The 22,389-nt window shown below is 38.8% G+C and overlaps 2 protein-coding genes across 2 annotated transcripts in view; one reads left to right on the top strand and one right to left on the bottom strand.

The window, feature by feature from the left end:
- Nucleotides 1–12,559, top strand: part of slc30a7 (solute carrier family 30 member 7) — a 16,956-nt gene extending 4,397 nt beyond the window's left edge. The window contains exons 6-11 of the mRNA XM_016574969.1: nt 379–546; nt 723–773; nt 5,621–5,756; nt 11,208–11,298; nt 11,600–11,749; nt 11,849–12,559. Of these exons, the coding sequence (XP_016430455.1) occupies nt 379–546; nt 723–773; nt 5,621–5,756; nt 11,208–11,298; nt 11,600–11,749; nt 11,849–11,896 (644 nt within the window). The 3' untranslated portion in view covers nt 11,897–12,559. The remainder of the gene's footprint in view (nt 1–378; nt 547–722; nt 774–5,620; nt 5,757–11,207; nt 11,299–11,599; nt 11,750–11,848) is intronic.
- The window catches only part of LOC107757489 (diphthine methyl ester synthase), a 27,511-nt gene extending 5,300 nt beyond the window's left edge, over nt 1–22,211 (bottom strand). The window contains 8 exon segments of the mRNA XM_016574970.1: nt 13,553–14,122; nt 14,297–14,385; nt 14,387–14,398; nt 15,348–15,387; nt 17,092–17,212; nt 19,212–19,320; nt 20,345–20,469; nt 21,639–22,211. Of these exon segments, the coding sequence (XP_016430456.1) occupies nt 13,890–14,122; nt 14,297–14,385; nt 14,387–14,398; nt 15,348–15,387; nt 17,092–17,212; nt 19,212–19,320; nt 20,345–20,469; nt 21,639–21,773 (864 nt within the window). The 5' untranslated portion in view covers nt 21,774–22,211 and the 3' untranslated portion in view covers nt 13,553–13,889.
- Between the last annotated feature and the right edge of the window lie 178 nt (nt 22,212–22,389).

The following is a 22,389-nucleotide window of genomic DNA, read 5'->3' as shown; positions in this document are numbered from 1 at the left end:
GTTTAAATGATTCGGTTCAATCGCAATGACTCGCTTATTAACCGTGACTTGCTGCCACCTGCTGGCGGTTTTAATTTCACATTTAAAGTATCTTTTCATTTTTTAAATAATTTCAAATATCAGTATTTCATGTTTAAAATATCAAAACATTATTTATGCATTTGTACCTGCAGGTTAAAGCATTCCATGTCCTTCTAAGCTGCATTTTTAACATGTGTAAATCTAAATGCCACTTCATATGCAACTTCTGCAAAGATTAATATGAATTTTATTAATACTGATTTCATTTGTTTAGCAACAGCCTAAATGTATTATTATTATTATTATAATTGACTGATTAAATGTAAGTCTTTATAGATTTGTCCTCTTATTTTTAAGGTCATGGCCACAGTCATTCTCTATTTAATGGCAGTGTGGGACATGGACACAGTCATGAAGCCCACGGACACAGTCATGAGTCCAAACACGATCACGGGCATTCACACGGAGGACACGGACATTCACATGGAGGACATGGGCATTCACATGACGATCCCCACTGCCATGGTGAGACCTCAAGCTAACTTACAGATTTGAGTGCAGTTTCTGTTACGACTCAGTACCATTATAATGCATCAGATGTGATATTTGGTCCTCATACTGTGTGAAAATTGCAGAAACTGTTTTGATCGTAATGGTGTCTAGTATAGCATGATTCATTTCTAATCTGCCTGTGTCCTCAGATGACCACTTGCACACACCGGGAAAAGGCTCCAGCAAGCAGATATTACAAGGTATGGCCTTTTTGTATGTTTGTTCTCCTCCAGATGGCGCTAGAGATCTCTTTTGTCGCAATATTTGCCTTGCTTTTAAAGAGGCACCAGATATGAAAATATTTACAATCACATCTATCAGGTCTAGACAGCTTTTTCCTCTTTTATAGGTGGTCAATATTTTGAATTCTTTGTGGATGAGGTCCTCTTGTAAACTTGAAAAAAAAAAAGGAAAAACAGAAGGGAGGCATTTTCTTCATTTAAAGGCAGAGTAAGCGATTTCTGGTAGCCAATGTTGATTAGTGTTTTGTTTTCTCAGGACATGGCTGACTACAGAGGAAAGGGGAAAGGAAGCGGAGGGGCATCATCTGCCAAATCCAAACCCAAGGATGACGATGATGATGATGACGACGATGAGGAGGAGGATGAAGAAGAGGAAGATGAGGATGACTAAAGAACTCGTTTGTCCTAATTGGGCAGCAAGTTATTTGTTCGCTGCCAATTAGTATCAGTTAAGTCTGGGTCTAAGAGGTCTTGATGTCAAGGCTGCTATAAACTGATCACCAGTAGAGATGCCCAATGCATGCAAGCTCTGACTTTAGACAACCAAACTTTCTCAGTGCTGGGTTTGCTGGTGGTCCAGTTACAGCTTGCTATTAAACTGCATTGGCAAAAACAAAATATTTCCACACCGTTCAACAATAAACAAAGTGGTAGCAGTACATACTCTTTTAAAACTATTTAAGGTGGTGTGTTTCTGTGTGGCTGTTGACGTAGTTATTTTTTATTTTTTTTTTCTACTCTTCCCAGCTTTCAAAATGCACAATTTGTTGCTATATTTAAAGTTCAGTTTCGTTCGGCCCCATAAGCTTCCTGCATTGTTGAAAGGATGTTTGTGAATTGTGGTTATATTATTATTTGTGTAATTTTGACTGATTACATTGATAATTTTATGTGTGGAGAGTCTAGGGACATTTTCAGCTTTAACCAGAGGCAAGTGATGAAATGTTAAGCTGGGGAAAGCTCTTATTTGCACCTTCAGTTTTTTTTTTTTTTTTTATGTCTAGGTGACACTGTGATTTGAAATAAACATGGCATTTTTAGATCTCAAATGATTCAAGCGACTTTCTTATCTGCAAAATGTAGTGTGTAAATACTTGGGGTATTTGTCAATGTTATCAATAAAAGGATAAATGGTTATAGTTTCTTTTAAGAGTGCTCATTTAATTTGGATTTGTTGTCATTCTCTCCAATTAATCATAACTCTGATAATGCATTGACTGGGGTGAGCCACTAGATGTCAATGGAGGGCATCTATTGCACAAACTGTTTTAAAGGCAGAGTAAGGGATTTCTGGTAGTCAATGTTTATATTTGAAATCACCAAAACAAACACGCCCCTACCCCAAAAGGGTCTTGCCCCTATTTTGATAGCTCCGCCCCACATATACATACGCAACCCAGGGAACGATTAGTTCTGTGAAACAAAGCAAAACCAATGTTACACCGTGTCTACGGACGTGAGCGGCGCGGCGCAACAAATCCCGACAGAAAACTGCTGCCGGGTTCTATTTATGATGTGCTGACACACATTTCAAATGGTTTTCAACGGTCGTTTGATCGCGTCCGGTGTAGGCAGACTTTAGCTGTTGTAGACACGGTGTTACTCACCTACTGAGAAGAAACATAGCAACCTCGGCGTCCGATCGCAGGCCTCCGCTCCTTGAGTTCTCTCCAGCACTGGAAAGCTGATCCAATATTTTACACGGGTCCTACTTCTTGCCTTATCTTTCCGCAGACGTTTTCCTCTTTTGTTTTTTTATCCGCCATCTCTATCTTTCTGTCGCTCGGCTCGGCTAATGTCCGTCCCATGCACTGAAAGCACTCTCCTCCACATCACGAGTAGACACGCCCCTTATTGCTGATTGGCTACAAGTTTGTTTTGCTATTCGGCCCGAATCAGTTTTCTAAAGTGTTTTTGAAAAATCACATACCCTGCCTTTAACCACTTGAAATGAGTGCTCTAGATCAGACGTAACTGGATGATGGACATTTATGTGCAACCAAGTGACACCTCTGACCATCCCAACCTCTAACCTTTGACTCGGGGGTGACCAGGTTAACACGGACAACGGAGCAAACGTGGTACACTGTCGCTTTAAATCCCTTTGTTCGAGCTTGTGTGGGAAAGAGCAGAGCAGAGAAAGTAGTTTGTCCCCTTCACCCTGGTACACACAGAGAGAGAATGGATCCTTTGGGAGGCCTGCTCAAGGGAGAAAGAACGGGGCACGGAGGGGAGGACCTTGTAGAGAGGGGGAGGGGAGGGGAGGAGGTGACAGTGCAAAAGGTTATGCTGCCTCCATCCCAGCCGAGGGACCTCTTCTCCACTCCCCGTGATGAATTGCAAGTAGATCCTACCAGCCTCCCGTCCTGAAGATTTTCATGCCTATTTTGGCTATGTTTATTATACTTACTTTTTACACAGAATACTTGGTAGATGTTCTCTATTTGCCTAAACATGCAGTATGAAATATTATGCACTGCCCAGACTACTGTATTCCAGAATGCAATGCACTTGACTTTCCTTTTGCAGTGTGACAAATGAAACTTGATTTGTCTAAAAATGTGTTTATATACCTGTGGTTAAGACATTTTTATTATTTTTTAGAAAGGCTTTTTATTTAAGTACTATTACCACTATTACCACTATTTTGCAATGGAATATTGGAATATAATGGAATATTATTATAATAAGACACAAAAATGATTTATTATTGATGTTATTTTACAAAATATATTTAATAATAATAATAATAAAGTAATAATAATAATAAATTGACAATTATGAAAATATTTTGAATTATTAATAGCAATATTTAGCAAAAAATAGATTATCATCACTATTATTAAATTACTATAATAATAATAAACGGTGATTATTATTATTTTATAAAAATATTATTTTACAAAAAAATATAATGTAATATTTTATTATTTTTATTAAGTGAGAATATTAATTGTTGTTATTTTGCAGAAGATAAATATTTTCACTAATCATAATATTATTAATATAAAACATTATTAATAGAGTTGTGGAAAAGTGATACAAAAATAGATTAATAATATAATAGTAGTAGTAGTTTTGATGAAAGGAAGATACTTTTAATAAAATATAAATATTTTCATATTTATCATTTTAATATTTTATAATAATTGATTATTTTTATTAGTATTATGTGAAAATATATATTTTATTTTAATTTAATTTGTTTGTACAGCATAGTAAGCTATTAGTAATAGTTAGCTATTATCAATATTAGAATTTTATTCTAAACACAGCTGTTGTTTCTAAGAACACAAAGAGCTCCAGCATTCTTTTTATTTTTCTAGTATTTGTTTTGACCACATTTGGACGGGGTCTTCACTTATTAGGGAGTTTGCTCCATTACTGCAGTCGTGCTTTCTGCAAAACTGAAAGTAACCGCAAGTATGTCATCTAATTTTGAGGGAAGGAAAGGACTTAGTGGACCGTCTCAGTGCCGTCACACCACAGTCCACAGCTATTCTCCAGTGTTGAACAGGACTGCCAGTACAGACCCTTGAGTTCAGGAAATGTTGACTGACTCACTCATGTTGGTTTTAACATAGTAGCGTATGATATTATATATTCTGGAATCTGGAAATTTATTCAGGGAGGGCAGTCTTGCAGGTTGGCCATCCATTCGAGGATGTACTCGTATGACCTGTTTGTGGAATGACATCATCAGTTTGAGGGTTAACGCTAGAGATGGTATCCAAGACAGCGGGTTTGTTCCGTCTGCAATAGTCATGTTTGAACATGGGTGCTAGCAAATGTCGTATCCTCATCTCAGGCACAATATTAACTCATTAGTGCTGTTTAAGTGAAACCAGGACCGTTCATGTAGGCAAAAGCCTTAGTGTATAACTTGCTGTAAACTACCTACATAGATAACTGCCTACTTCATAGGTGACCGGTTTGGAAAACTCTGGGCATTGACTCATGCAAATTGCCTTTTCTTTTTTTTTTTTCCCTCAACTCACAATTGGTTCTAATAAAGTTTGATGTTAGCAAGTTGCTAAGCTAAAAGCACACACAAATATTTGGTATTTCAGTTTGATTCTGTTATTTTAAATTATTTGTAATATTAATATAACATTTTATAAATATTATTTTTATTGAGATTTATTTTATATTTTACTATATCTCAATATTAATATACTTAATATACTTAAAAGGAATTATTAATAAACATTAATATTTATAACAATTTATAGTTGTTTTAAATGTAATAAATATTAATGTATTAGTATTAATATTAAGTATATTATATTAAGTTAATACTGAGATATAATAAAAACATTTTAATAATTTTTGTATTTATATACACTACTGCTCAAAAATTTGACGTCAGTAGATTTGTTTTTAAAAAGAAATTAATATTTTCATTCAGCAAGAATGCAATAAATTCATTAAACTTTCTATTCATCAAAGAGTCCTAAAAAAATGCACTAGAGTTTCCAAAAAATATTAATTAATACTAATAAGAAATTTTTCTTGTGGACCAAATCAGCATATTAGAATGATTTCTGAAGGATCATCATGTGACACTGAAGACTGGAGTAATGATGCTGAAAATTCAGCTTTATCATCACAGGAATAAACTTAAGTTTTAAAATATATTAAAATAGAAACGTTATTTTAAATTATAATAATATTTTACAGTATAACTATATTTACTGTATTTTAGACTTTTAAAAAATCTGACCCCAACATTTTGAACAGTAGTGTGTATTTTCTTTTAGATTTTTGAACAGAATAAATCGAAACCCTCATTTTCTTCATTTCAGGAGTTTTTCTCCACATTGTTGCGGACACGTTGGGCAGTGTCGGTGTCATCATATCTGCCATCCTAATGCAAAAATACGACCTGATGATTGCCGACCCCATCTGCTCCATGCTCATCGCGATTCTCATAGGAGTGAGGTGAGTACGCAAACCCCGGCCCATGCTATTATGAGCACTGACCCCTCTCGACTCAACTCAAGACAATCCTCAATCCTCAGACCCCACCCAGAAACCCTCAACAGCACCTAACACAGATCATACAAAAGCCACTTCACAGTACCCTTCACCAAGAGCCCTGTGAAGCCGTTGGTGCTCCAGCCGGGTGAATTACAGGATACACGCTCAGAGGGTGGAGCCCCAGAGCACTTTCTCAACATGTGGCAAAACCAGAAAACACAGGATTTGACTCTCTCATGTGGCATTTTTCATACAACTCCAGTCGAGAAGGAAAAATGCATAGCATTTCATCACTTTTTAAACCTACCAAACCTCTCATTCCTCCTCCATAGTCTTGAAAATGCCATCAGATGCTTTTATGGTGATGAGTATGCTTTATTTTTTGTGTGTAATGTAGGTAAATGTATGTAAAGGCTGTGTAAATTTGAGCAGGACTGCACCATGTTTAAATTGCAGATGACCCGTGGTTACTGTGCTTGAGTGAAGAGGCACCGTTCGTGGCCCCTTTTTGCAAAATGCACGAGTCTGAGCAAAGCCTTTCCCGCATATTCATCTCGTCCCTCCAAACCCCCCCTCCCCCCACCCCTCCTTCTTGTCCATGTTTGAGACTTTTCTTCTCCCTCTCTGGAATGTGGTGGCGATCTGTGAATGTTACTTCAACAAAGGCATCTTTTAAGATGGATTTTTCTTTCTCTTTGTTTCTCAATAAAGGGGGATCTTAGACATTTTTTCCCCCTCTTCTTCAGTTTTCCATGCAGTGGCCGAGAGGCAAATCCTGAGAACTGAGAGTAGGGCTAAGACTGTGGACGTTTTCCCATATTGCACCTGCGTGACAGCGTCTCGGTCTCATTCAGGTGCAGTCTGGAGGCCGATCTGGTATGGCACACGTACAAAGGTATTACACAACTATGGAAAGCCATTAAATTCCAAAGCAGGTAATTAAAAACAGTTGCAAACCAGAAATGAGCTTGTTAAAGAGCTTGTGAAGCTTAAGATTTCACGTTCCTGTGGAAATATCTGTAGAAAGTTTGAAAGAACAGCACTTACTTGCATTAGAAATCTTTTGTAATATTATAAATGTCTTTACTGTCACTTTTGATTAATTGAATGCATCATTGCTGAATAAAAGTATTAATCTCTTTTAAAAAATCGTATCAACCCCAAACTTTTAAACCGTAGTGTATACTGCATACTGTTTGCTACTCTAAAAATAGTATGCAAAACTGTATGCATCAAGTCAGTAATTTTTAATTTACATTAGTGTAAAAATAAAATTCTGACATTATTTACTTACTGTCATGTCCAAAACTGTATGGCATACTTCTTTCTGTGGATAACAAATGAAAATATTTTGCAGAATGTTTTGACTGTTTTTGCCCATGTAATGATCTGAAAACTTGGAAAAATTTGGACCCCATTGACTTTTTTCAAAGTATTTCTTTTGTGTTGCATTCAAAGTCGAGTGCCATGCAGTGCATTGTGGGATTTTGCCAAATGTAGTAGGTCAAGGGTACTTAATTCAAAATATGCATACTAAGTACAGCACACCTACTATATACTGCAGAAATAGTAGTATGCTATTCTGAACAATTCCTAAGAAAAGTGATGTGTTCGCCAGAACTAGCTAGGCTTAATGTGTTTGGGGAAGCATGGCTGTTATATATATAGATTTATTAAAGACATGATACATTAGTGTGAAAGATGATACTGTGGACCAAAGCAAGAGATCATCTGCAACTCTAGACTCTCTTACACATTTGAACTTCATGCCTGTGTACGTCTGGCACAGCAGAATCATTTATTGTTCGAGTCTTGAGAGAGATAGGCCATAATTGGCCGCGTAGAATGTCTGTGGTTCTTTGTTTGATCGTTAAGATGGACTCTGCTTTGTTTGGAATTTTGCCAAATGTACTATGTCAAGGGTACTTGAAGGGTTCAAAATTTGCATAGTAAGTACAGCATATCTACTATATACTGCATAAATAGTAGTATGCTAGTATGCTATTCCAAACATCGCCCAAGAAAAGTGATGTGTTCTCAAGAACTAGGCTTAATGTGTTTGGGGAAACACGGCTGTTATGGATATAGATTTATTAAACGCATGATATGCTAGTGTGAAAGATGGTACTGTGGACCAAAGCATGAGTTCATCTGCAACTCTAGACTCTCTTACGCATTTGGGCTTCATGCCTGTGTACGTCTGGCGCAGCAGAATCATTTATCGTTCAAGTCTTGAGAGAGATAGACCATAATTAGCCGCGTGGAATGTCTGTGGTTCTTCGTTTGATCGTTAAGATGGACTCTGCTTTGTTTGGACAGCATTTTTCCCATGTACCCCTCATTGTGAGATTGATATTCTCAAGATAGCGCCTTGTTTTGATCCAGCCATCTTGCTCGCATTTGGATGTTTGACCTTTCGCTAAGATGATGGACTTCTCCTTCATCAGCACCCGAGGCATGACACATTTGTGGGGGACCCTTTGCAAAAGACCCCTTGCTGCACGCGAACTGAGCCGTGTTTAGCTAAGGCCGCTCTGGGTGCGGTAGGCTTGCTTTAGGGGGATATCTGGGTATGGCTGCAGCGGCTGGATCTGTTCCGGTACCCTGTGATTAGTTGGAGGGAGTGGAGGAGTCATGTTGCTGTGGCCTACAGCAGTCCCCCACCACTAAAGTCTTCCAAAGACCGCTAATCGCTTTGGGTCCCAGCCTAAAGCCAGAGGAATGGGCACGTAAAGAACGTTAACAGTAATTAACATTTGTTCTGGCCGTACTAAGCTGGGCCTTTGAGGATGGATTCATTTGTCAAGCCTCAGTGCAAATGTGTCTAAAGGCTCTCCAAAACTGCTTTTGTTGCATGTTATTGTGTTATTCTTTGATCTACTGTATCTGTGCCGGCTACTAGATACTGTATGTTTTTTTCAGAATGCTAATTTACGGCGTATTGGTGCAGGTGGGGAACAAGCCACATATACATGCAACAGCACTTTATTTAACACTCAGCTCTGCATATATAAGTAATTTATGTTATCTGAGGGCTGTATCATTCAGTTATGACCCAGACATGTTTAATGAGATTCATTCAGTTTTACACAAATTGTGTTCTACATTCAGATTGGACCTTTTGTGACCATCAGCTATGTGGGGAAAAAGTTTTAGTATTAGTGATCATTTGTTGTAAAGTGTTGGTAGAGCTGGTCAGAAGATGTTTGAACATTTGCAGACTCTCAAACTATAAAAATGAGCCTTTGAATCCAGGCATAAATGTTATGCACAAGGCCAAATAGCTATACAATCCTGTGGTTATGACCACCATAGCTTGAGTGCAGTTGGTTCCTAGCAGCAAAGCATCTTAAGTTTTTTGTGGTGGAATCCCAATAACTACTTTCCCTAGAAATGGAAAAGTTTGTTTGGTCATATTGCTTATAAATCTCAGGTTAAATGTACCTGCTCTTATTCCCACTGTAATGTTTCAGACGCAGACTTCACTACAGTTACCTCATTCTTGCGGTGGTTCTGGTGTCATAAATATTTCTGTGCTCCAATTAGGTACTCCGGTTGTCTGGGCGTGATAACCAATCATTTCCATGTGATTTAGAAGTGCGTGTGCTTTTACGAGTGACTGCTTTGTGCCGCGTGACTCCAAGCTGTTTTCCTGGTTTCCAAAAAAGTCCATAGGTGATTACAAGCGTCCTTGCAGAAATATTTTATCCCGATTGTCACCCTGACCTAGGTGGTGACATTTCATCTGTGTCACTGGCCAGCTTAACCTTGATGCTCGCACGTAAATTGTATTTCAGGCAGCTGAGTCACTTGTGTAACTGCATTACAGCGTTTTCGGGGCAGGTTATCGATCAAGCACCAGCGAACGGTGAGTAAGAGTGCCTCCGTTTCACTGAACAGGAAGGTGTGGAACAATAGTATGATGTCAGAGGTCTGAGGTACCCTCATCCAGTACTTTCCTGTTTTCATTTTATTGTCCAAAAGAGGGACAAACACACCGGTTACTGAGAGGAATGCACAGTGGCCAGTTTTATGATGCCCTGTCACAGTACATGTTGATGGAAACGTATGGTAATTATAGAAAAACCTTCAGAAAGTTGACATGTTGTGCAGTTTGACAGAATGGATCTAATTTGTCAGTCTGCCAGTAGACTTGATTTATTTTACTTTCCAGGTGTACTAAAGCTAATAGATTCAAAGAGGGATGAGACAGACCAATCAGGCTCTGCTTTCATGTTCCTATATGGCTTAGTGTAGATTACAAGCTTGCTTGCTTGCAAACATTGCTTGGTAAACCCCAGTCATCTTCAGGGAGGTATTGAACAGAAACACTTGCATGCGTTGCATTTTAAACACATTACCTAATGTTACTTGACCATAAAGTGTGCCGAGTAGTCAGAATTGCTATAGATTGGTCTGGAGCGTAGTGCTTATATTGATATTACTCATGTATGCTCTCGATATAGGGTAGTAAAAGTCTGTGGAACCTCACGGTTCAAGACCCGACTATTGTGAAATCAAAGCCTTGTGAGTAACATGATTGCAGTTTTTACAATTTTATCAAAACAATGTTGGGGCAAAATATTTTGTAGGCAAACATTGTTGCAGTTTTTCAGCAATGTGTGCCAAAGAGTGTTTAGCAAGGTCAAATGTTGTGAAATGCATCCTTGTTGATGCCACATTTGCTTTCAGTTTCATGAATGTCCAAATGAGACCGTGATCAGCTTCTCCACTTTGGCGTCTCCCAAACTGAGGCTGGGGTTACAGGGAGGAGTTCAGGAGAACATGGGGCTGATAGAGTAGATTAGGGACGGGGAAAAAAGTCCAAACCAAGGAATCCTCTAATGGTTCCCAGATGGAGCAGTGGTCAGGTCTTGAAGGTTTGAAGGAGGACTGATGACTTTGTAAGATGCTGGCCTAGCCAAGACCTAGCTTTGATGGGGCTGAAACGGCTGACTGGTTAGAAGAGAAATAGTCCTAGTCCTTTCTTAACCGGTCAACCGTTTCTGCCAAGTGATTCTTCAGCAGAATGAATGGGTTTGGATGTCTATCCTCGTCTGTTCAGGGTTGCTTGCTGGCTCACGTGCACTACAGCTGTTGGAATGACGTCAGCACAGCTCTCTGTTACTCCACCCCAAACATAAGATGGGCAAGTTTATGTTGGACCACGTTAAGCATGCTCAGAAATAATCCTAATGAAAAGAGTTCTTGTTTGTCATAATGACAGAATTTCCTCTCCTCAGCTTATAACACGATGTGTCAAGCTGTTTGGTCACTAACCAATTCATAACCAATGACGTCTTTATGTGTGGCATCCCTTCCTGTTGCCAGAGTTTGCCTAGTACTTGGCGCCCCATTGAGTTCATGTCTCATAGAACGGCGACTCATTTCTCGCCTCCCTCTTTCCCACAGTGTGGTTCCTCTGCTCAGGGAATCCATAGGGATCTTGATGCAACGGACGCCTCCTTCTCTGGACCATACCCTTCCTGAATGCTACCAAAGGGTGAGTCATTTCCATCTTCTGGATCCTATTTGTGAAAGTTGGCTACTTGGTTAGACAGAGTAAACCTGGGATATTAACTGGAATTGTAGCCAAGTTGTCCCGAAACATAACTAGCTAACCAAGTAGCCACATTTGAAAAATGGGATCTTGACACCCTATTGAGGGTCAGGACCTCAATCTTGCTGTTCCAGGTTTTTGCCTGAAATAGTTCTATATAGCCATAGTCCAAGCACCCTAATGAATGACAGAACCTTTGAGAAAAACTGGGGTTGCGTTTGCTAACCACTAATGTTCCCTGCAGGTCCAGCAGCTTCAGGGTGTCTATAATCTCCAAGAACCTCACTTCTGGACCCTTTGCACAGATGTGTATATTGGTACACTCAAACTTCTTGTGGCACCCGACGCAGATTCTAGATGGATTCTCAGCCAAACGCACAACATTTTTACACAGGTGGGGACCGTTGGAAAACAGAGCTTTAACAACTTCATCTCACTTATTAAGGGACATTTCAAAGTTTCCATTACATGATCTTTTCTGCCCTGTGCCCAGGTTGGCGTCAGACAACTGTATGTTCAGATTGAAGTGGCAGCCATGTAGAAGTCCGCCACACTTCTCCTGATCTTTGGGAGTCCTGGGACCAAAGGCCTTCTGTGCTGCTGTGGGGAAATTCTCCACCTCAACCCATCTCTCTTTGGGTTTCTGTCGCTCCACTTCCATTTTGGATCAAGATGGAGCTGATGCAGTCCAGCAGTCTGACTCCACTCTTACCAGAAAACAACTGACCAGCTACAACAATGTAATGGTTTTGAGGGAAGGAAGAACTTGCAACATTGGTGCACCCACTCAATCATTTGAACTTTTTTTTTTTTTTTGGAAGTTCCCCAATTCTTTTGATTTTTATAATCATGACAAACTGTTTCTTTTCCTCATAATTGCTGCCCTTTTCCATTATTAGAATGGGGTTTTAATTATTGAATGTGGAGTTCAGTGGACATTTGTAAAAATAGCAGTATGTGATTCATTGACTTTTTGTAGTTCACCTGCTTTGATTTTCAGTTGCACAGTTGTAAAGAAGAGCAGAATTTTTCGCCAATGCCATTATGTAAACAAACATTTGTCTGCATTTCTTAAGTGCCTTTTTAAAAATGATCATGGACAATCGCTTGGACCATCATGTTTGATGGTCAACATGAATGCGATGAAAACTGGATCTTTATGACCTTGAGTTCTGTCTACATTAAAACATTCCTTTGCATATGGCTTTGCTGTTTATGCATGGTGTGAAATTTGTATGAACAAGTTCATAAAACCTGTCATATAGACAGAATGACACGGAAGCAGCTGTTTTTATGCATTTGATGAATGACTTGAATGGAAATTATAAAAACTCCATGATTTTTTTTATGCACAGGAAGGTACAAGCATCAGTAGGCAAGTCCAACATATTTGCAGTAAAATGTCAGAGCCTATTACGGTTTATTTCCGTTCAAGTAATTGGTGGAAACAGTTAATCAAGGCTAGTTCTGTCTGGAGACAGACTTTTTCCAGTTTAAAATTGATCAAGATTTCCTTGTGATTTTCAAGACTTCCTCCAGTGATTTTCACCTAAATACACCTTTTACTTTGTGTTTTTCAGCTGTTACTTTTTTTAGTTGCATTTGAAAGGGTTTGAAAGGATGAAGAGTTTTGAGGTATTTTCAGGACTGTATTGTTATATTGTTTAACAGTTGTTAAACTTTGTTTGCCAAGCTATTAAGATTGCACCAACATGTTAGATTTTATAATTATATATATAACCTTCACTTAAACCAGTAAATGTTTAAAGAAAGTTAGTGAATCTTGGGCTTTGTACTTTGATGGGAGTAAAAAGCAGATGCAGATCTGTAAACCCAATAATCTTTAAATGCAACACGTGAACTCAAATTTGTCTTTGTGTAAATAAACCAGACAGAGGCAAACTACTTTCTGACAATAGCTTTATTCACTTTCTATGCAATGAGAGATCACAAACAAAACCAAAGATGTAGATGAAAGTAGCCAAACCACAAGTAGGGCGTTGATGCAATCAGTGGCAACGAAATGAGTGTCTTTATTGTACGAAAATCAATCTTCATCCATTATGACATGCTCAAAGGAATCTCAGTATTCGCTTTTATCTTATTTTCATTCTTACTGAAAAAGTTCCATTAAGAAATGTACAGAAACATTATGCCAATTTCAAATAAAGCCCAATTTCAGAGGCACTAATGCAACCCAGATGCAGTTGGTCCACAATAACCTTTTCCATTTCCTCTATTATAATTCCATCATTTATTTTTTTGACAGCAAGAACATGACTACCACACGTAAAAATAATCATCCCACTCCCAATCTAAATCTTCTAATGAAATGCAACCTGGCCCGACCGGTGCTTAAAGGTTATAGTGGTCAAATTTGATCTGGAATAACAATTCTGTAATTTGTGTGCTCTCCTGACCCTCCGGCAGCTCTAGGCTCTCACGTGGACTGCCTTGTCTGCTTTTCCTTTTTTTAAAACCCAGGAGCATTGAAAAGGGAACTTTTTTCTTGTGGAGAACAAGCTTCTTGGATATCAAGAACCGTATGTGGAACTATCAGTCATCTTCAAGGTCTTCAATCCCTCCGGACCACTGAAGAGTTTCAACATGTCGACCTCTAGAGGATGAAGGTGTCCACTGATGATCATTGAGTGAAGTGGTCCTCCCAGGTCACAGGACGCCAACTCCTGCAGCGTCCCGGAACGGATGGTCTGGTCCTCGGCTCCGATCCGAGCCAGACCAACACACACTGTGTCTTCAATCATTGCTGCATTGAAGGAAAGAACATAGGATAAACCGTGAAACCAACGCTCACAAAGCTTTCAATCAAATCTAATCCAATTTTCCATCATTGCTTGCCAGTGTCTCAAGTCTTCCAGACGTCCAGATTGTTCTACAGAGGTTTTCATGCAATTCAGAAAGGTTTGCGAGAGTTACTTACCCAGTTCCTCACCCCGATCCCGTCGGTTCTGTAGTATTTCTAAGAGTTGCTCAGCTGCCTGAGCAACAGTCATGTACCTGGGAGGCTCAAATCTTTCGACCCCTGGAAAGAGAGGGGATTGATAAACTTTTAAGGTGAGCAGAAGTATCTGGCGTCATCTATTAATCTGTCTGCATACTTTACAGTGTCGAAATTAGTTAATGCACATGTTTCAGGTGGTCCCAGAACATTGAGCAAGTAGGTGGCCATTAATGCAATTTACATCTGAGCTTTAAAGTTAAATACTCTGCATGCTTAAGGTGCATTAGCCATTAACGGACCATCGGTCAGTCTTTAATGAAATCAGTCAACTTAAGGAAGTTGGAGACATGCTTTGAATTTCTTTTTGGGCTGTTTCCCCCGCCCTGCAGTGAAGGGCACCAACCTCACTGGACAAACATCTGACTGTGACCAAAATCATGCAGCATATGGTTATTCCATTTCCGAGTAATGGTACAGCAGTGCCAATAAATCTGGGAGACATTAACACACTTTCCAGCCTTTAACAGGGAGCACGCACCAGGCCTAATGCTCGTCTCCTTATAGCGTACATAGTGGAACACTAAAACCCATTTGGGGTTTATGTGGATTGGATATAAAATTACACAAAGTGCAAGGAGTTAACAACTGTCTTCTACAATGAAAAAAAATTCAACACCAGTGAAAGTTTTTCAAAAAGGCTTTATGTTCAAGTTTGAAAGCATTTGATGAAGTTCACTGTTGCCGATAAACATATTTCTGAAGGCTTCAGATGGGAAAATTATAACATGGCAGTTCTGGAGGCGGCCCAGGGAAGGTCCATGATAACATATCATGCGTCCAAGTCAAACAAGCGGCCACGTTTTTTTACTTTTGTTATTTTTTTCCAACTCGACCAGTCTGCCCCCCAGCAACTTGCATAAATGTTAACTCAATGTCTGCTGTAAACCACAAAAAAAGCACCACAGGACTAGATATAAATCAGCAGAACCCACTCAACCCCACAGAAAATCAGAAAGTGAGAGAGTCTTACCTCATTAAATTCGCCATGGACTGCTTTTTGACTTTGATATCTGCGAAACAAGGGAGTTGCAAGTGTTGTACGATACAATAAGCTTGGGTTTTATAAACTAGGCCTCTCTGGATGTTAATGTCACATCATAAATATTAGGTCGCCCCTCCATTTGGGGCTGTTAACCCCACTCAGTCTGGAGCGCGAGTACATTTTCAGACTGCACCTGAGAGGGCTCCATATTGAGAACAAAGACAGATGTACAAATCATGACCAGTCATGTTCTCACACCATGTCTACAACTGAAAGGGGCGACATTAACCTCAAAATGTTCATAAATAACAGACCAATCATATGAAAGTTCAAGGCCAAACTTCAGCTACAATAAAATAGGACAATTTCTTTGTTTCCTACTTTCGTTATAAATGGAAATATAATATCAAAACTGACTTCGCATGAATTTTAGAATGGCAAAGAAAATGTATATAAATCTAACTTTTTTACGTAACAGCTTTGAAGAAATTTAAAACTGACATAAAATTAATAATCAATTAACGATGTTTAAAAAACAGCAAATTTACACAAAACTCAATTATATTTGTTTAAAAAACCCAGCAAATTCATAATGATATTTATGGGAAAAAAAAAAAAAAGAAATGGAGAAACTGACATAAAATTCATAATTAATTAATTAATGATATTTGTAAAAAAAAAAAAAATCAAAAAAGAAAGAAAACTGACATAAATCCTTAAAAAATGGGGGGGAAACCAGAAAATTACCAATTCTAAATTTATTATTGATATTAATAAAACAAAATCACTTTTATTTTTTAGTTGGATAGAGAAAAATGTGGCTGGGGTAGCAGAGTAGTGTATCAAAAAATTGAAATGGAACAAGTTCACGTCTGGTGTAGACACTGTGTCAGATTTTTTGGAATTACAAATCTAATTTTATTTTTGAATTTAATTTAGAAACACCAGCAAAAAAATTAACCAATATTTGCCAGCTTGATTAATAGCCCACGTCTTGTTAGCAGCATTATGATGAATGGATGCAGTGTATATTCCCTGTGTTTTGTCTGTGTATGTGTGCTTTTGTTGTGTCTGCAGCTTATTGTGTTAGATAAGCGCTCTTGCGGCCAAGGGTGGACGGGGAGGTGTCCGATCCCCGCCTTCCTCTGTTTGCTTTTGAATAATGAGGTTAATAACCCTGATCCCTCTCTTGCTCATTTTTGTCCTTGCTCTTGCTCTCCGACTCCTCAGCTGGGAAGCACCTGGGGACTCCCGCCCCTCCCCCTCTGTCCCGCCAGCCAATGAGACACAACCCCTGACCAGTAGACTACGATTTTACTAACATTCATTACCAAAGACGCCTTCCAATGGGAAATCCCACTGGCACTTTGGAACACGGGGGTTTATTAAGAGTTGGCTGGAAATCTCCAAGGCACACAGATATAAACGTAAATTATTTGCGACCATCTGCCTTGGGGGTACCAAAGCATTTGCAATGGGTCCAAGTTTAATGCGCGCCCCGAAGGGAAATGCCTATTTGACGGGACGTCAAAATACGGGGGTCGTCGCTTCTGGTTTTGACACATTGTTACAGTGACCGTTAAAGATGAAACACACATACATGCATGGAATTTTGCTTGGGGAAGTGAGCCAAGAGACCGGAGAACCTGCCAATTGTGAGTGTTCATGACATCATATAACTTTCTTTCTAATTAGAACATCTCGTTCACAAAGACTCAAAGGAAGAGCTCACCCAGCAGGCACAGCGTGTGCAGGCCCATATCCCTGTTCTTCTTGATCTTATCATAGAAGCTCTCAGGTCTCCATGTGTCCGTCCAAAACACAATGGACACTGTCTCCCCGAAGTTGTACAGCTAAGGCGGAAAACGCAATCACATTCATACTTAATTTATTCACACTAGATCTTATTTTGCATTGGTCAGTGTTCACGAGTAACCAGTTCGGTTTAGCCACCGACAAGGTGCTTCCTGTTATTCAGTAAGCATGACATCATTCTGAACACTAGAGTGCCGCACAGCTGACACAACAAAGTGACATTACAGCAAGCAGACTTGTTACCAGTTACTTTAGGTCCTACAGACCCTCTGAAGATCACATTAGTGCGATATGAACAAACATATAGGTAGTGTTGAAGTCGTCCCACATCTACCAAGTCAAGGGGTGTCCAATCCTGCTCCTGGAGGGTCAATGTCCTGCAGAGTCCAGCTCCAACACACTTGCCTGGAAGTTTCTAGTGAATCTGGAGACCTTGATTAGCTGCTTCAGGTGTGTTTAATTATGATTGGAGCTAAATTCTGCAGGACAGTGGCCCTCCAGGAGCAGCTTTGGACACCCCTGACCTAGTCGGTTAGTGAGGACAACTGGAGTCCTAGATGAATTCCTTTTTGTTTATCTATAACAAATTCAGCAGTGGTGACTTAAAGGGTATTAAGAGAGATTTTACTGGGCCCTGTAAACAATATATCATACCCAGTACCCACAACTTACTAATTTGCTCCTTCCCTCCCTAAATCAAATTAAATTAAAACGAGGTAACAAGCGTAGCCTTTACTTACCTAAACAAGGGAACGGATTAAGTAAACAGTATTAATTAAACAGATTAAAGTTTGATAAAATGCAAACGATATAACTAAAACATGGCCACAAATCAAGTCGTTATGGGAACATATTTTTAGTTAGTGGACATGATATCTATTTTTTCCTGAATGGCATGTGCAGGGCTCTGCAGGTTTTAGCATGCTGATAGTCTAAGAAAAGAAGATGTTTTGAAAAATTTTGAACATGAAAAATGTTTTTTCTCCACACAATGAAAGTCATTTCATTGTATGAACAAAAACAGTTGAAACATTTGTCAAAATATCTTCTTTTGTGTTTAACGGAAGAATGGAAGTCAGTCAGGTTTGGAACAACACAAGGACAGAGGTTTCATTTTTGGGTGAAATATTCATTTAAAGTCGGCATGAAATGAAAATTCACCTTACCTATTTCTAAATGCAAGCTGATCTTATTGTTACCAATTGATTCATGCAATTTTTAATCAAAATGTCATAACTCGATCTTCCGGTGAACTGACAGACTTCTCTTTAGTGACATATGCCGTATCTCTCCAATCATAGTAGTAGTTGATTGCTTCCAATTAGTGTGTCATGATCTACACCCAAACAGTAACTGCAAAGCGTGTGTTAACCTTCCAGATCCCTCTGTGGCTGAGAGCAGCAGCTGCAGTAGATGATTTAGGACCTACTTTTCCTACCTAAATAATATCCTTTAGAAATGGCACCGCTAATCTCAGATCATCTGAAGACGCCTATCGTGAGTTTAGGACGGCATCTGGGGCCTCTTGGTACACAAAGCTGCCCTGACAGGTCAATACAGGGGGCTGTTATTGATGGCCAGTAAGCTTCGTTGATAGACTCCGCTGGGACGCCTACGACACAAAGGCCGCAATGCCGTTTGATCATGTTCACGAGAGACTGGGCACGAATGACGCACGATAGCGAAGTACAGTCTCTGGAAAGTACATGTTGACAATGACACCATGGGGAAGCACTGAGTTGAAATACGGTAGCATTACCGAATTTTCTGCAAAATTTCGGGGGCAAATAAGGTCTATTGGTAATAGTGTAGCGATGTGTGAAGCACAACTCACACAGAAGTCACTTTCAAACCGAACTGCTTTCTGTTGGTCAAAGCGGCGAATCTGCATGACCAATTTGAACCAGTTGCGAAATCTGTGTGGGAAAATCTTTCGCCCACATGTGACATTCCCAATCCTGTTGATTGCTATTGACTGGATTTCGCCCACGAAAATTCGCCGAATGACAGTAAATGTGACTGCAACTCTAGCCTTACCAGCAATCCACAGCAGCCCACCGCGTTCATGATGGAGGCATTGTGAATAATGCGATACTGAATCCCAGCATTCAACGCTCGCAGAACCAGGTCACTGTGGGTAGTAGCTCTGGACAGAAGAAATGCAGGTTTTTTTTTTTTTTGTGTACACGACTCCAAAACATGCGCCAACCGCAGAAAAATGGCTACTTATCAACATCTTTCTTACTACTGTGTTGCGCTGGTAATGAAGTAATCCAAATTGTACCAAAAACGCTTATCCTTTCGATCTTGAATATATCATTAAATTGATTAAACCAACACATTCTGAAGTGCAGGAGAGTTGAGGAGTCAGACCCCCGTCCCCATTCCCGCTATGTGGGTTTCGGTGGTTTGGCTGGAAAAACGCTGGAGCCAAACATCACGCAAAGCTCAACCATGACTAGAAGCGACCGAGACGGTAAAGTGCGGCGTAATTAGCTCATCTCTTCTGGAGCGTTTCCAAAGTACCCACACCTCAGACGTCCATTTCTGGTAAGACCGACAATGCTGCACCCCAGAGCTTTAGTGCTCAACCACTCTGTGGCTCTTCAGGCACTAATAAACATTTCTTAGGAAACATTTCCATTATTTATCTTCTGTTGGGCTTTTTTTTCCCTTACACTTATGGTTTAAAGGGAAACTTATTTTGAGGAGTGCATGCTTTCAAGTGCACTTAATTGCTTTTGTGGGCACTATCAGAATCAGAATGGAGTTTATTAGCCAAATAAGTTTGAACATTTTCTCCAATTTCTAATATAATTTCTTTATTAATAATGAAATCTGACTCGGATAGGCCAGTGAAAAAACTTTTGCAATGCAAGTCTGTGTAATGTCTGGATTTAGATTTTCTGATGAGTCATTGCACTTGTGGGATTGTGGCATATGTGATTGCAAGTTATGGGTGAGTCAAAACAATGGCAACATGAGGTGCATCATATGACAAATATGCATAGAAACCTCATAAATGAAAGTTGACAAACTATACTGTTGAGGGTTAATCCTCATTGATGGATATTTTAGTTCAGGACAAGTTTGCAGTTATTGTCACACATGGATTAAATATGACTTTAACAGCAGAGACTGGCTACTGTAGATCTTTAAGTTAGTCTTACCCAAAAGGATCACCAACCACTAGAAACGCAACATCACTGACAACTGCTCCCTTCAGGATCTCATCTGCCTGTTGTTCCACCATGTCTCTGTCAGCCAGCAGCAACTCACGCCCATAATACTCCTCCTGAGACCGAACACAACGGCACCATAAATGTGAGTGCGAAATATCAGTATTTCTGATGTTTCTGAAATTTCATGTCAGATTGTATCAAGTGCTGCACTTTTTTGATCTAAAGGACAAAGTTTAATTCTTAGTATTAGTTTTCAGAGACATATACAAATTAAATATTATATCTGTAAATATAATATATATTTATATTTTATTCATTTAGCAGATGTATTTATCCAAAGTGACTTTTCAAATGACAAAATCAACAAGCAATAATATAAATAAAATAAATATCATTAAAATAAATGTTTGAAATTCCTTATGGACGAGTTGAAACAAACCATGAAAGAAAAAACTTCTACTTTTCATTTAAATAGTTTTGATTCACTAATTATTAAAAACTATACATTAAAGAACTTGAATATACCATTTCAATGAAAATGAAAATATTTTTAATTTCCAAATAATATTCCTTCTGATATTTTTGTGTGGGGTCAAAATGTCAAAGTAGTGAAAAATATCCAATAAAAGTCAAAAAAAAAAAAAGGTAATTATGGGGGAAAATATTATTTTAAAAACGTAATCAATTAATAGCTAAATAATCAGTGTGGTGCAAGAAGTTGTCAATTTTGTTGTCATGTGACAAGAAACTATTAAACAGGAAATGATATCAAAGAGAGGACACCTGTAGAGCTTCATGATTCCATGTCAAAGTAAGTCAGGTTCTTAAAAATATCATATATTTAGACCTTTTTATGAAAAGACACAGCTAGTTCAGGACAAAAAATTGAGTAACTCCAAAATAATATTCACGATTCAAACATTTCTAAAACTTTTTTTTTACTATGAATTATATGTATGAAAACTTTAATGAACGTTTATTAGAACTTTTTTTAAAATGATTAAATCATATTTTACCTTTTTAAAAATGTCTGAAACAGTTATGAATACAAATATTGCATTTCTGGGCATGTGTGTTTTAAACTAGATCTTTCAAAAAGTCATTTTATCATTTCAGGCATCATTATTTGTCATCGACCAGCATATTGCAGAAGACGTGAGTATCTCCCCATCTCATATGAACGCAATATTTCAAAATGCAATCGTCTGGTTTTGACATGATGCATATCGAGCTGTCAGCTGTCAGGATTCAGACACTATAATATGTTTAATCATCCACATACCAAAGCTTCCTTCCCGACGGTCAGTATGGACGTGTAAGCCTCCAGATAAACACGACTACACTGCCGGACGATCTCTAAACCTTTAACAGTGATGTCTTTAACATCGCCCAGACCAAGACCGATGAAATACAGCATCTCTAAAGCACAGATGATACCAGAATGCACAGTTACTCGTCGCCAAAAGGATACATCACAAAAATAGTATATTTATAAGCGCTTTAAAATGCAAAAAAGCTGCCCGGCGATACACTATTATGTGATCGTTTATCAGACAGTGAATAGCTTGCAGAATACATTCAGTTCTTGACTGTTCTCTGTTATTCGGCACTCACATGGTGCCACATGCAGCAACTGACACCCGGCTGCCGTAAAGCGTAGAGTAGTTCACGACAGTGTCGCGTACTGTAACCATAGAAACAGAATAAGCGGTGGTGATTGCAGGTTAGACTGAACTAGACAACAACTGGACCAGACCAGAGCCATGGAAAGAGAGAGTTGCGTCAACGGAAGTCCAAAACGCTCGATCGTCACGTGATTCACGTAGACCTCAAATAGTTCCAGGAAGTTCATAGCGGGCAATCGAAATACATTGAGTTGGAGAGACAGAACTGTGAATTTTGGTAATTAGTAGACAATAAAATAATTTATTTACATTATTTATTAAATAATGTATACATGTATACGTAGTATATATATGTAGTTATATCAGTGTTGTTTTTAAAAGATAAAATCTGCTACTATTTGAGGATTA

This window comes from Sinocyclocheilus rhinocerous, unplaced genomic scaffold (assembly GCF_001515625.1).
Source record: "Sinocyclocheilus rhinocerous isolate Xijiao unplaced genomic scaffold, SAMN03320098_v1.1 scaffold2578, whole genome shotgun sequence".
NCBI lineage: Eukaryota > Metazoa > Chordata > Actinopteri > Cypriniformes > Cyprinidae > Sinocyclocheilus > Sinocyclocheilus rhinocerous.
This window is presented reverse-complemented; position numbering and strand designations above follow the sequence as displayed.